Genomic DNA, 15074 nt, shown 5'->3' on the forward strand with positions numbered 1-15074 from the left:
GTGGTGTGAGCAATTATTACAACTATCCAGTTATCTATGTATCTTACTGGCCCAACAGCAGACTGCTAGTTCCTTGAAGAAAACAGCATTCCCAGGGACTAGCGTAGGGCCTGGGACATAATTACGTGCTCAATAATGTTTGTTAAACTGAGTTGCTCTACCTAGGAGACCATTGTTTAGCCTGCAAAAATGATAGAGAATTTGCCATGTTATTAAAGACATCATCTTGTTATGTTGTCATATTAAGTGACAAAAACGAAATAAAATATGCATAGATAATCGCAGCTGTTTTAAATGTGCAGAGCTAAAAATGATGCATAAAAATAGACTGGAAGGAAATATTCCCAAACAGGAATAGTTGGTGGTCTTCGAATGGTGGAATGATGGGCGATTTTGTCTTCCTATTTTTATCGTCAGATTTTATTTATTTATTTATTTATTTATATTTTTTTTTCTTGAATCAGCATTCTTTATTTCCATGTCAGACTGTTCCATGTGTCCTCTTTTGAAGTTTCAAAGGACACAAGCACAGGTGATTCTCAGCACAATTCATCAAAAATTTAGAAAGGCTCTTTAATATTTTTACACACCTTATTTTATGTAGCACAATCTGCCATTTAAAAAGTAGGTGTTCCCCCTCATCAGTGTTTTCTTACTTACAAATACTTTTAGAAACTCTGGAAATTTCTACTTAAGTTTTTCTATTTTAGAGATCACACCGACAGGGCATTGAAACACCCATCTAGGGTCATAGTGGGAGAAAACTCACTGCCACCCCAGGGCCCCCAGCAATTGACTTGAATGTCATTCTCTGGGCACAGAGGAATGTCTGGGGCTATTCCTGAGGTCACGTTTCAACAACAAAGCTCAGCAGAACACAAAGTAAAAAGTAATCATGACAGAATTAAATAGGTGATATAATCAAATAATAGCTTGTGAATAATACCATGTTGTCAGGATTGAAGAAAGGTCCTTGGAAATGGGACCAGACCTTGAAATTCTCACAGAGAACTGCAAGTAATATAGAAATACACTTAATGAAAGAAGGAGGCAAATAGTTATATGATTAAAAAAAAAAATGTTCACTTCTTGCCTGTTTTGGTAAGATAAAATATCTAAAACAAGCAAAGGGGTCAGTCCAGTTAGTATTTCTGCTTACGAATGGGGAACATCAACTGCAGGCTGAGTGAAGTTTTCTCGTGGTTTGCTTCCATGCCATTGATATGTCCTAGGGAGTAACCAAAACCAGAATTTCCCAATCCTTGCTACTCGTTGGAGTACCCAACGTCGGCCATTTGACTGAGGTGACGGGTCTTGTCAACTGCATCCAGCTGGGCACGTAGTATCTGGTCTAAAACTAAGATTTTTTTGTGGTTTTGAAAAGGTTCATTGAAATCTAGGCTTTGGAAGTGTGTCAGTTTATGGTGCTCAATGACTTTGTGACCAAGAAGGTCCTGTTCAGTGGATCCAGTGGCTGCCATAAGGTCAGAGCTTTGTTCCTGTAATGACATTCCTTGGTCCCTCTGGGTGGAGCTCATCTGTATTCTGACTAGCTGGAGAGCTCTGTGCTTGCTTTTGACATTTGGTTGAGTAGATGATATCTGTGCTTCTCATTAGAAAAATGGCAGCAATAACTGCAAAATAACTCCCATAAACTAAAAACTGAATGCTGATTGGCAGGTTGAGTCCTTTCTGATCTACAACAATCACTGCCATAATGGTCTGAATTACGAGTGCCATGAAGGTGTTCATTCCAAATACCAGGGCATAGCGTTCCACACTCAGATCAACTGCGATCTGAAATACTGCTATGGTTATAAGCAGCATATAGCTGGACTTGAATATCAGATAGCCAGCAAGCATGTCCAGATGTCGGTCGTGTAATGCATGAGAAACAGAGAGCCTGCGCTAATGATGGAGAAGATGGCTAGAGCGAGCTCCCCCAGAAGATCCCAGTTGACTTTCACGTAGCCCATTGCAAAGGCAGCCACGGCCCCTCCAAAGGTTGCAAGAGCTTCTACTGCCCCATTATAGACAAAAGAACTCTGGGATGGTGACTTGTAATCCCACAGGATTTGAACATAGTTCAAAACTTGGTTAAAACCTGCTGTGGAGAAGACCCACCATAGGGACCAGTAAAATAGTCGCTTGGAAGAGTAGCACTCCTTCAGATCTTGGAACCACTGCACAAAAACATTCAACGCTACATTTTGCAGCATCGGGCTGCTCAAAGGACCACCATCCGGGTTCCCTGAAATGGTGGGTATTTCTGAAGTGGGATTCTCTTCACCACCTGGTGTGTTAATTTTGTAAGGTGCATCTGATGCCTCATTTTTGTCCCGTTGCTTCCGTAGTCCTTTGCTGGATTTTGCATGGAAAAACATGCTCTTCTTGGGCACTGGCAGGAAAAGGGACAAAATGAAGGCCACAGAGATGGAAGCCAAGGATATGACGTTGAGGTAAAAGTATGAGAGGCTTGCCAGGGACACCAGGAGCTGGGCCAGCACCGAGGCCACTGTGTAGGCCACCAGTGTGATGCTCCTGCAGTAGCCACTCACTTTCTGGTAGTGCTCGGGGCTGACCACGCTGTAAATGTAGGCATAGGACACTACCTCGGTAGCAGTGACCATCCCATAGAAGAACTCCACCACCTGCATGGCCTTCACTCCCTGGCCGAACAAGAGCAGCAACCACGTGATGATGAAGCTGACTCCTTGCAGGATGATGACTGGCTTGTAGCAGACGTAGTCAGTTAGGACAAAAACGGGGAGCAGCAGCACCAGGTAAGAGTATGTCCAAATTGGGATGATCTCATTTGTGATCTCTGAACTGGTCAGGTTTTTATCTGGTCTAGATAAATATGGTATAAAAAAGGGTTCTGAGGGTCTCATCATGGAGAAAAATCCAAATAAGCACAGGATCACTGTGGGATAAATCCAGGAATGACTTGGTGAAGTTCTGAAACAATACATGGCTCACAAGGTTGTTCAGGAACTGCTCAATCTCGTTCTAGGCACATAGCAATTGCTCAATAAAGCTTCCTTCCCAGGGATGCCTGGGTGGCTCAGTTGGTTAAGCAGCTGCCTTCGGCTCAGGTCATGATCCCAGCGTCCTGGGATCGAGTCCCACATCAGGCTCCTTGCTCCGCAGGGAGCCTGCTTCTCCCTCTGACTCTGCCTTCCACTCTGTCTGCCTGTGCTCACTCTTGCTTGCTCTCTCTCTGACAAATAAATAAATAAAATCTTTTTATAAATAAATAAATAAATAAATAAAGCTTCCTTCCCATCTGCTTCCTTGGGGCACCTGGGTGACTCAGTGGGTTAAAGCCTCTGCCTTCGGCTCAGGTGGTGATCCCAGGGTCCTCGGATGGAGCCCCACATCGGGCTCTCTGCTCAGCAAGGAGCCTGCTTCCCTTCCTCTCTCTCTGCCTGTCTCTGCCTACTTGTGATCTCTTTGCCTTAGGAGATACAAATGTGTTCCAGTCTTGATAGCAGCAAAAACAGTTCTGTATGAATATTTGTAGAGAACATTTTCTTTTCAAACTTTAAGTAATCCAAATCCTCACATCTATTGCACATTTACAGCAGCAATCCTGACTTGACAAATAATTATGTATCCTTCCCAGAAATATTATTGTAAGATATGGTTGTACTTTCCTTTAATCTCAATTAATGTAGTCTCTAAATAGAGTCCCATGTCCCTTCATTTCCAAGTCCCATTTTCTCACTGGGGCCTTTTTCTCTGTTCTTGGGTTGGGATTTAGAATTCTGCGCTCAAGTTTCCTTTCAGTTAGAAGCTGTGCACGTGGGTGTAACGATGGGGGATGCTGGCCCTTTACTGGGGTCGTGGTCTCATTTAATCGGCTTGGCAGATGCGTGAAGTGAGTTCTCGCAGACCTAGTTGGGGAGCATCAGCCCTGGGCAGGCAGGAGAGCACAGGGGCCTCAGCGTAACATCGCCCAGGGCGCGCGACGGAATCCAGGCCGGTCCCAACCTGTCCACTGCCTCGCAGGTACTTGTCCTGCTCGCGCCGCGGAAACTAGAAGACAGAGGAGTGCTGCAGCCCAGGGGTGATGGTGTTTTTGCCAGAAATTCACCTCCCGCAGCTAGTCTTACCTAGAGGAGGGGGTGTCTGGTCGCCAGATCGCTCACATCCCCAGAGAACAAGCCCCCGGGACAGGACCCTTCGGCCGACCCACTGGCTCAGATTCTATTTATTTTTAACGTGTAAAAATAACATAGCTGATTTACACACACACACACACACACACACAAACACACCTTGCTCTAACATGAGAGGCGACATTATACACTGAGTAAGAACACAGGCTCTGAGCCCCTATCTGGGCGACTGTCTGTCCCATCAGTCACTTAGGAGCCGGGCACACTGCCCTGGTAGATGTTGTTGTTGTAGTTGTTGTTGTGTTTCTGTTTCACTGTTTTCACCTGAACTGAGGAGAGTGTCCAAAAACGGCTGCCTCGGGTCCATTAAAACGCAGCGCCTCGCACAGCACATAAAAGAACCTGAAAAACTGTCAGCCACCCCTCTCAGTTACTCCTGAGGGGACGAAGCCAATTCGAACACACACAGAAAGAGCTCTGAGGAGGCATTTGTTGAGAGAAGGGAAGCAGAGAACAGAGAGAATAAACCCAGCTGCTACATCTCGGGATCTGGGAGACTTACTCCACGTCAGCCCCTCTCAGGTAAGGAGAGGCCAAAGCTGCTATTTCAAGAGCATTTTGCGAGCATTCCGTTTTTAGTAACAGGACTAACTCCCTGCCCCGAAATCTCATTCAGATCCCCCAGATAGAAAAGAGATCAAAACAGCTGCCCTGGTGAAATGGGGGTCAGGCCGTGCCTTCTGAGCTCCACGACACCTACTTGTCTGAGGACACTTTGGAAAGCACTCTTGCCACACAAACCTAACGGGTTCACAAACTGTCATTCTGCCAACATCTTCTGGGAAAGGGGGCACCGTGTCATAGGCACCCTCGTGTGATTTCAGGGGGCAGCTAGGGCCAAAGGGCGTCTGAGGAACAGCTGTGCCCGGGCTTCTGAACCACTTGGCACAGCGTTGGTGCATGTCTCAAGACTGCTCCTTAGGAGCTGTGTCCTTATTTGAGCCAGGACTACACAAAGGCATTGTCCTCAAACACTGGTCCTCCTCTTTCTTGACTGGCCCTTTGTTTACCCACTCAGCAGCAGGTGGTGGCTGACATGTTCCTCTTTGATTTTGTGGCCCAGGAGAAGCAGGCTAAGACCTGAGCTGAATAAACATCATATCATTTGGCACTGGCAGGGTTCCTGGTAGCCTGGGTCAGGCAAGGTTTAAGGAGGATTAGGTTAAGATTAGAAAGGGGGTTGAGTTATTTTTTTTTCCCCCTGTGGTCTCTTTTAAGTGCCTTAGGGTTTTGTAAGAGGAAAGTGGGCTGACAGCCTGGGCTCAGTTGCTCCAGAAATAAAAGTGGTGAGCTCGGTGTTCTTTTCTGGAAGATCAGAGTACATGTTTCTCCCAACTGTGGTTTATCCCGAGAGGGTCGCAGGCTCTTAGGAATTTGCTGAAAGCTCTAAACCTTTTTTTCTAGAAAACTCTGTGCATGTGTGTACACATACACACACACCCATGCACACAACTGTACGTGGCTGACATTCCAGGCCAGAGGGATTTTAAGAGACTGTACAGCTCGCTCCCAGGAGGCTGCTCCCTTCCCGGGCTAGCTTGGGGGTGCCCCACCTGGCCGTCCTTCCCAGAGTCGCTCCTCAGTGACCACTGGTCGTGCTGAATGGACCTTGTTGTCACAATGCCAGGTTTCCTTGGCAGTGTGGCCTTGGAGAGGCTAGCGGGGGGCTCTGGCAGTGGCTCTTGTTTATTACACAAAGTCTTGCTCCACTCCCTGGAGACAGCTTGCAAACCAAAACTGTTTCATTTCCCAGCAACAAACAGGTTAGAATGGAGAAGGGAGAAAAACAAACATACAAACCAAAAAAAAAAAAAAAAAAAAAAAAAAAGCAGCCAAGGTTCACACCGTTGAAAGCTTAACTTGTCCTTAGATTCTCTGAAAGGTTGTCTTTTCACGCCGGTGTCTGATTTTGTTTCTGGGGTAATTGTGGTTAGTTCTGCCCTCCGACAAAAGAGGTTGATGGCTGGAAGTTCTGTCCTTGCTCCTCTCTTCTTCCCCACCACTATCATCTCTAAAAGGGGTGAGGTTAACGTTTTTATTCTTCCTCAGATAAATGGATGCTCCCTTTTATGGTCAGACACTGGAGGGCCCAGGCTACTGTTTATTTACTGTGTGACAGTGGGAAAATCATTAACGTCTCGGAGCTTCAGTTTTTTTTTTTCTAGAGATTAAAACAGTACCTGGGGCATAGAGTGGTCTTGAGAAATCCAGGAGGAGCAGCTTGTTAGTGACGCTCTCACTCTAAGTGACCATTTGGGAATGGCTTGTCATACATATTATAAACAGATTCGTATCTGTCAGTGGCATGTATCCCTCTAGGAATCCTTCTGGGATCTTGAATACAAACATAAGGTCTCTCTGATCTTGTACAAGGAATTTCTACATGCTACATCTGGGAGCCACTATTTAGGTGGCATCATTTGGGGGCCTGGTTGAAAATTCTAATCATAGATGATACTCTTATCATGAAGGTAAGGGAACTGGTGTGCCCAACCTACGTTACTGTGTAATAAATATATTTTAAAACATTCAGACTCAGCTATTTATTTTAATACCACTGTCCTATCAGGGGGGCAGACCTTATAGGTTTCCATAAAAGTTAACATTCATTGGAGCACTTTCTGCGTGCAAGTAGATGTCCTATAAACAATTTACCTGGTCTAATCCTTCCAATAGCCCTCCAGATAGGAGGTACTCCAGATACTATTATTATCCCTGCCAGTTTATAAATGAAAACAGAGGCTCAGAGAGGTTAGGTAAATGGCCTGGGGTCACAGAGCTTATAAATATCAGAGTTGGTGGTAAACCTCGAGCCTCCTGCATGATGCTGCTTTGATCTCTCCAAGATTTTATGAGACTGTGTGGCCACTCTTTACACTCCTGAGAACAATAATTTTCAGTTGAGAAGTTCATCCTTGTGCCCTTTGAAGGACCTGACAGTCTCTCCCTAGTAAAAATCTCAGATGGCTTAACAGTGTCCAGAGCAAACTCAGCTTGATTTCTTTAAAGCAGTCTTCACATTGTTTGTAATGCTACTGGATCATTTATTTTTTAACCTCCATGGAGAAGAAAATTATGTAAGTGTACACATCCTTCATTGCTCATCAGTTGGTGGGGGGGTGATGGGGAGGTAGGAGTAACAGTGTCCATTACATCATCCAAATGTTTGCTACCAAACATAAGGAACAGTTCTTTAAAACTGTGCACAGACTCCCACGGTGGTGCTTGTAAGCACTCACGCCCTGGGCTCCAGCCTATTTTCTCATTTCTATTGGCCCTGAGCATATTTTAGATCAGAACTAAACTTCTTTATGGGATTTTTTTTTCTGATTATAAAAGTGATATACATCCATTGTAGGAAATTCAGAAAATATAGTAGAGTATAAAGAAGCCAATAAAATAGGGCTGAATTTCTTAGTGTGTGATCTGGGCCCAGATTCAAAGCTCGTTTGGCTTTGAATAATACCTGTGCAGTTATTTCTGTGAAGATCTATGAAGAAAACCTCTTTGATTCTAGGGCAATTTCAAGGTATTTTACCTTAAGTCATTTTAAAGCAGTCAAATGAGAAAAAAGAAAAATTTCCCTGCTTCTAATTGTTACAGATGAGTCTCTGGAGAATTGCTGAATGGAGGAGCAGTAAGTTTCTGACATTCCCAAATGCTTTGTATTGTATGGCAAACTGGATTCTTGCCTTAATACTTAAAACTTCCAACATGATCTAGAGTCTTGGGTTTCCAAAGCTGTGGTTTTAAAAGCCTAAGTAACTAGAAATGTGATTTCCCACTCTGCATTTCTGTCCACTTTCCTTCCTCATCATGAAAGATTAAAATATTATATCTAAAAAAAGAAAATTGCAAAAATTGAGTTTTCCATAATCTCATGAGGCTATCTGCAATATTCACTATTTATATCTCATCTGAACGTGATTCAAAGACTGAGTTATTCTTTCTTACTGTTCCAGACATCAGATATTTTAAATCTATTGAAAAGTAGTTTTCACGCACTGACTGTATATGACCATGGAAAAAGATCATACCGTTTACCTACCTGTGTCCCTATATCAATTATATTCAACTAATACTGTGTGTATAGAATATCTCCAGCAGCATGTAAAAAAAAATTGAATAGATTGGAGCTTTGTTTTCTTCTGTTTCACCTGGTCTGAAAGTTAGATCAGAGTTGATTTTATTCTAAACAGTGGCCCCTTCCACATTATCTGCAGGTCTCCGTCCTTTAAGGCAATTAGTGTTTTCAAATTTATAATGCACAATTTGAGAGGCATTCATTGCTTATGTAATTAGTTGTTTATGTAATATTTATTTATTTGCATTTCACTTCACTTCATCCAGAGAACTCAATGTGATTCATAAATATTAACACATGGAATTGTGTTTCATCGCAAGAAAAAGATGATGTATGGTCATTAGTATTTTTAAACCATTGTTAGCTTTGCAACTGACCAAGAAAGCTGACAGGAAGATTTGTGGCTATCATTTATCTCTAACTTAGAATAAATCATTCTTCTTTTTGTGTCAGGGGTATGCGCTTACATACTGAAAAAAAAGTCTGGATGATATTTTAGCATTGCCAAGTGATAACCAGAAAAATGTGATGTAAGTTCACTCTTCCTAAGTAATTCTGCCTCTGAAATATTAGGGATGTCTTTAATTACATGAGATTTTAATCTTAAAGTTCTCTAAATAACTGACACCCTACTTCTAAAGTGACCTCTAAGAGCCAAATAAGAAGTTCTATTAATTATGAGTTTTCCAACCAAACAAAAAGTCCAATAATTGTAAGTCTGGCATTTCCTAGGATGAAAAACAATGAACAAGCCAGCAAACACTGTTTTGATACCTAGTTAGTCTGTCTAGGCTTGTGCCCTTCACCTTGCCCTCTGGATCCTTAAAACACTTGCGGTCTTCTCCTTCTAAACTTCAGATTCCTGACCTATATTATTTGTTGTCTTAGCTATTGTCACTACGTCTTAGTTCATTCTCTTAGGGTGGTGGAGCTCTATGCTGTGAATTATGATTTATAATCTCTTGTCTTGTGTTTATGACATTCGGCTTCTCTCCAACATGATTTATTGCTGACCTTGTTTTTACCATTTGGGCATGATGCTTTTGTATTTCAAAGCTGACCTCTAATCTTTCTGTGTTATATTTTGTTAATCTTGAGCAATGGATCTGGGGAATTACAGCTGAGAGGGGCTGAAAACGCTGCCAGAGAAATGTGGTGGCAGCTGCTATGATTCACCAGCAGGGCCAAAAGCCACTGTATAGCGCTGCTCAGAACAGGAACTTGTTTGGACTACAAATCAGAGTCACTCTCTGACCTAGTAATGCTCCATCAGAGCCCCCTGACTCTAGGAAAAGGATCGTTTTCTACTTCATAGTGAATAACAATGTCTGTTTTTCCAAAAGAATGAATAAAGTTGTATCGTCCTCTTGTTTACTTTTAATTATACATTTTTCCTAGCAATATACCAATTTAATAAACAAGTATCTGTGTATATCTCAACGTCTCAGTAATAGTCCTCATGTTCATGTTAGTGTCTTTCAATGCTGATAACTCTATCATGCTAGCCATTTGGGTCTGCAAACTTATGAAAGAGATGTGTCCCCATGGGGACATAGTTAGATGGTCTTCTCAAAGCTTTCAATTTGGATACATTTAAATTAATACTAAAGGAAGTAATCACATTATAAAATTATAGTTTCCCCAAAGGCTCCTGAGTTGAGATCTCTACTATCCTAGAAGTTGGCGATCATTGGTCTTAGGTACACCTTAGACATCATAATTTTCATTAAGATTAATTCTATTAATTGCTTGGTGGTCCATCCCTACATTTAATGACCCATTTTCTGAGATACCTTCTTTAAAAGTAATAGAACTTTCTACCAAAGTAATGTAAGACCAGTATTTTTAAATTATTATTATTTTGGAACAGCCTTCAGTAGAAGCAGAGAAAAAGGACCATTTTTCCCCTTCCTTCCTTCCCTCTGTCCTTCCCTCCTTCTTTCCTGATTTATACTCTAATAAAAAGGAACTATATTCTGGACACAAGCCATTGGCTAGCAAGGCAGTATTCTATTATCAAAGCTTATTTCTTACCTTTACCTGGTTGTAGATTCATCAAACTCTACAAGACATGGACCACTGAAGAACACCTTTTGGAAAAAGCACAGATTTTATATTTAGATGTAGCTGAATCCAATATGTCTCTTCCATGTAATCTACTGTGTGACTTTGTACAAGCTAACCTCTGTCTCAACATTTGTAAAAGAGAGAAAACAATAGCTAACCTGTAGAACAGTGATAAGGATTAAATTAGATTAGAAATATAAAAACCTAAAACAGGGACGCCTGGTGGCTCAGTGGGTTAAGACCTCTGCCTTTGCCTCAGGTCATGATCCCAGGGTCCTGGGATCGAGCCCCACATAGGGCTCACTGCTCAGCAGGGAGCCTGCTTCCCCCTCTCTCCCTCTGCCTGCCTCTCTGTCTACTTGTGATCTCTGTCAAATAAATAAATAAATAAAATCTTTTTTAAAAGTTAAAAAAAATAAAAATCTAAAACAATGCCTTCTAGCAGTAGCCACTCTAGATATGGATCTAAGGTAATTAGTTAATCTCTCAAATATTCTAACAACATTCATTAAATCCAGCAGTTTATGAAAAACTCTCTCCAGTAGTTTATGAGAAACAGTAAGGGGTGCCTAGGTGGCTCATTTGGTTGAACATCCAGCTCTTGTTTTCAGTTCCCTCATGGTCATGGTATCAAGGCCCACGTTGGGCTCTGTGCTAAGCATGGAGTCGGCTTCAGATTCTGTCCCCCTCTCTCTCCCCTCTACCCTCCTCTATTTCCTCACTCTTTCAAGTAAGTAAATAAAATCTTAAAAAGAAAAACATCAAAACTTTCCTTACATAAGAATAATAGTACCTTTCAAAAAGAAAACTTTGCTTTCTCTGTCCTATCGACAATGACTTCTTATTCATCTTACTTATGTAGCCAAGGAGGATACAATAATTGAACCAGATGAAGAGAAATCAAGAAATTCTGTCCTGGCTCCAGGTTGGCCACAGTTGATAATGAGATTTCAAAGAAGAATAATATTGTAAACACACTGAATTAGAAGAATGAGCTGCAAAAGATCCAGAAAGATAAGAAGAAGCTGTATATGGTTACAGAATTGGGAAAAATCTAAGATGAAACTCAGGCAAGGTGTTCTGATGTACTAGCAAAATGGAAGGGGCTGGTGGACCAACTCCTGGTAGTCACTTAACCCTGGAAGTAATTACAAAGAAAAAAAAATCCACTCAGGAGGGTGTCTAAGGAGATAAATTCTAAAGAGGCACTCAAGAAAGGAAGGAAGGAAGGAAGGAAAGAAAAAAGGAAGGAAGAAAGAAAGAGTGATTAATAGGAAATAGGAATGGGACCAGAATAATAATGAAACTTCACCATGTCCCAAAGGCTGTTTGAGCCTGTCATCTGGTTCTCAGAGCAGCCCTGAAAGAAGGGAATCTCACTATCATTATTTTACAGATGTGGAACTGAAGTTCAGGCCTGGGTAAGTGACGTCCCCCCAGTCACAGAGTAAAGGAACTTGAACACAGATCTCCAATTTTAAGTTCATTATAACCCTTCTCTAAAGGAACATCAGATGTGGCGGTTTCACTGAGGACTAATGACTTTCATTAGCTTTATTTATGACAGAAGGTGGACTCTGTTTCTGCCTTGAATATGTTCACCTGAATAGTATGGAGAAATGTTCAGAAGCCTTGATTACAGTCACTGTCTTTCAGGTTATCCTGTCTCTAAATGTTGCTTATGTCAACATACTAAGTCTCTGAGGAATGTATATGTCCCAGAAGACACCTCAGGCACATACATCCATATATTTTTTTAAAGATTTTATTTACTTGAGAGAGAGAGAGAGCACAGAGAGACAAGGAGAAGCAGGCTCCCCACTGAGCAGAGAGCCAGACACAGGGCGGCTCCCTCCCAGGACTCCAGGATCATGACCTGAGAAGGCAGACACCTAAACCACCAAGCCACCCAGGCGCCCTAAACACGCCCATATTAATACCAGTGAGGACTTGACCCCAAACTCATATTGGGTTTTCTACCCTCAGGACCTCAACCAGGCTCTAACTTCAACTTGGGGTAACTAAGACTTAGTAGAAAAGCAGACTGAAGATAACGGGCTTGATGATCACACTCAGAATCACAGAGACATGTGTTGGTCATCTTGCAGGATATTAAAAAAATAAAACTAACTGAAACAATAACACAGAGTAAAATACATACATCTTAAAGTGTACAGCTTGGTGAATTTTTACACATGTACACACCCATATAACCACGACTATCAAGCTATGGAACATTCTTGGTACCCGCAGGAGTATCTGTAAAAATGAACTTCCCAGGGACGCCTGGGTGGCTCAGTCCTTTAAGCCTCTGCCTTCAGCTCAGGTCATGATCCCAGGGTCCTGGGATCCAGTCCTGCTCCGGCTCCTTGCCCGGCGGCGAGCCTGCTTCTCCCTCGGCCTGCCACTCGCCCTGCTTGTGCTCTCTCTCTCCCCGAGAAATGAATAAATAAAATCTTAAAAACACACAAACAAACAAAAACTTCCCTTCTCTAAGCTGTCAATGTGTAGGAAGATGGTTTGGGGCTCCAGACTTAATTGGACAGACACGTTCAAGCAATTAAAGACTTCAGGGAGCTCTTCAACATTCAGAGGGCGGCCCCACGGTGAGTCTGCGAGTTGGTTAAGTTTGTACCTGATCCTGCCGGTCGGGGCTGTTGCCCTGCGACACGTCACCGCCCGGAGCCACTCCCGGCTGGTTTCCCTCTGAGTAGCCGCTCCACCCTTCCACGTGGCTGGACTCAGCCAGATCCCACCCCCAGCAGCTGCGGCGTTGGAGGACAGGAACTGGGCCTGAGCCAATGAGCACGCGGCATTCCTCTGCGCACCGCGATAGGCTGAGGGATAGGCATGTGACCCACTTGCAGCCAATGCAATGCCGCCAGACTGCCGAGGCAGAGACCAGGCCCAGCCCCTTCCCTCAGTTGGTGTGAAGCTCGGGGAGGTGTGTGTCAAGCGGGCAAAGGCCATTTGCGGGGGAGCCGGTATCAGCGAGAGCCGAGCCAGCGACGGAGAGAGGGGAAGCTGATCTGCTGACACGGCGGAGTCCCTTATCCACCATTCCTGAAAGAAGATCCAGCCCTCGATAGTGCAGTTATCAGACCCCTGGAAACGCTTTACGGAAACCAGTTTGAACTGGGTTTTCTGTCCCACGCAGCCAAAATGACCGGACTGATAAGTGTCCGAAAGGGCTAAGTCATTCTCTGTAAGACAACGGGGGGATTTTTTTTTTCCCCTTAAGAAGTGGGCGCACAGGGAGGAACAGAGAGAGAGAGGCTGTCAAATTGTTGCAGATAAGGACGAAAGCCTTGTTTCTTGAGGAGAAAGATGATTAATATCATAATCATGATTACGATGATTAATATCGTAATTAATATTGTAATCATGCTTTTTGTTTTCTGTGTTACATAACTTGCACCGTCCCAAAACTTTAGTAAACCTGGCTACATAGAAGAAAACCTCCTCTGACTGGTGTGCATTTCTGGGTGTGCCTGTGTCTGTGTAAAGGGAAGACTGGGTTCTGCGCTGTGCGGACACAGTACAGAATGAAGGAAGCAATCGGTTAGGAAAAGCCATCTCTAAACCCAACGAATTTAGCAGAATAGGAGCTTGGGGACAAAGCTGGCCACAAGAATGTAAGCCCTCCCGAAATTCACAGAATCACTAAGAAATTCCTTCAACTTTCCACAAATCATGGGATGGAGGATTGAAACCATCTCCTGTAGGTCTTAAGGGGGGTTGAGTAACCCCAACCATGGCTCGCGTTATTTCTAAGTCTGCTTGCTCGACAAGGACATGACTTGCTAGTAAGCATTCTCTCAATCAATCCTAAATCTGGATCCGTTAAAGGAAACAAAAAGGCCAACCAAAAACTATACGCAGAGCTGAAAAGAAAAACAGCAGTGACAAGATGTTTTCCAAAAGTGTCTTGAAGTAAGAAACTTGACAGTTCACAAGCTATTTCAGTTTACTGCATTGCAAGAGGTCAGTTTCCCCATCCGCAAATATAGCCAAAGGAAAACAAAATGTGTGCACTTTCCAGTGTTTAATGTTGCTGCCCAAGTGGTAATGGTAGGCCCACGTGAACTTCACTTACTTGCAGTCCTCTGAAGTTACTAGTTAGCCCCAGATTAAATATTTAGCACTTGAGAGTAATGATACTCACCACCCTGCCCCACCCTGGGGCTTCGTCTGTTCAGTTAACATTTATTACATCCTAACTGCACTAGATGTTCTGTGGTATAGACGATAAAGTAGGCATAGTCTACACCCTCAGAAATTTCATGAAGACCAAAATAAATTTTTTTCCCCCCAAGACATTCTCCACGGGCTTGTTCCACTTACAAGAGAGCAGTAGTATTTAAAAGCTAAGGCAAAGAGGAAGGGGGAGATTATAGGTTGGGTTCCCCAGGAAACAGACCCTGAGATGAAAATACTTCATTAGGAAGTGCCCTTGGGATGAAAACCCATGGATGGGAAGGGAAGGAGAGAGAAGAAAGCAGGGTGGCGCAGAGAGGGGGAAAAAGTAGTGGCATAAATCAAGGCCTGAGGTGGCCCGATGAGGAGCACTGAAGCTGGGATGGCCTTTTTGGGTTGCTCTTAGTTGGGAGGAGGAAGCCCAGACCAATTATTGGAAGCTGGCTGCCCCAGGAGGGGTTGTGACATTGGCTAGAACAGTTCTGAGGGTAGTCAGTGGACATCCTTCCCAGAAACCGCTGGAGGAATAAATTCTCCAGTCCTGA

General features: G+C 43.2%; 1 protein-coding gene across 1 annotated transcript; it reads right to left on the minus strand.

The window, feature by feature from the left end:
• Positions 1–281: 281 nt before the first annotated feature.
• On the minus strand, positions 282–5597 carry LOC131813254 (thiamine transporter 2-like). The gene is given in 2 exon segments (XM_059143593.1): positions 282–1859; positions 1862–5597. Coding segments are annotated over 2 exon segments (1485 nt in total). The 5' UTR covers positions 2973–5597; the 3' UTR covers positions 282–1485.
• Between the last annotated feature and the right edge of the window lie 9477 nt (positions 5598–15074).

This window comes from Mustela lutreola, chromosome 12 (assembly GCF_030435805.1).
Source record: "Mustela lutreola isolate mMusLut2 chromosome 12, mMusLut2.pri, whole genome shotgun sequence".
In the NCBI taxonomy this organism is placed as follows: Eukaryota; Metazoa; Chordata; class Mammalia; order Carnivora; family Mustelidae; genus Mustela; species Mustela lutreola.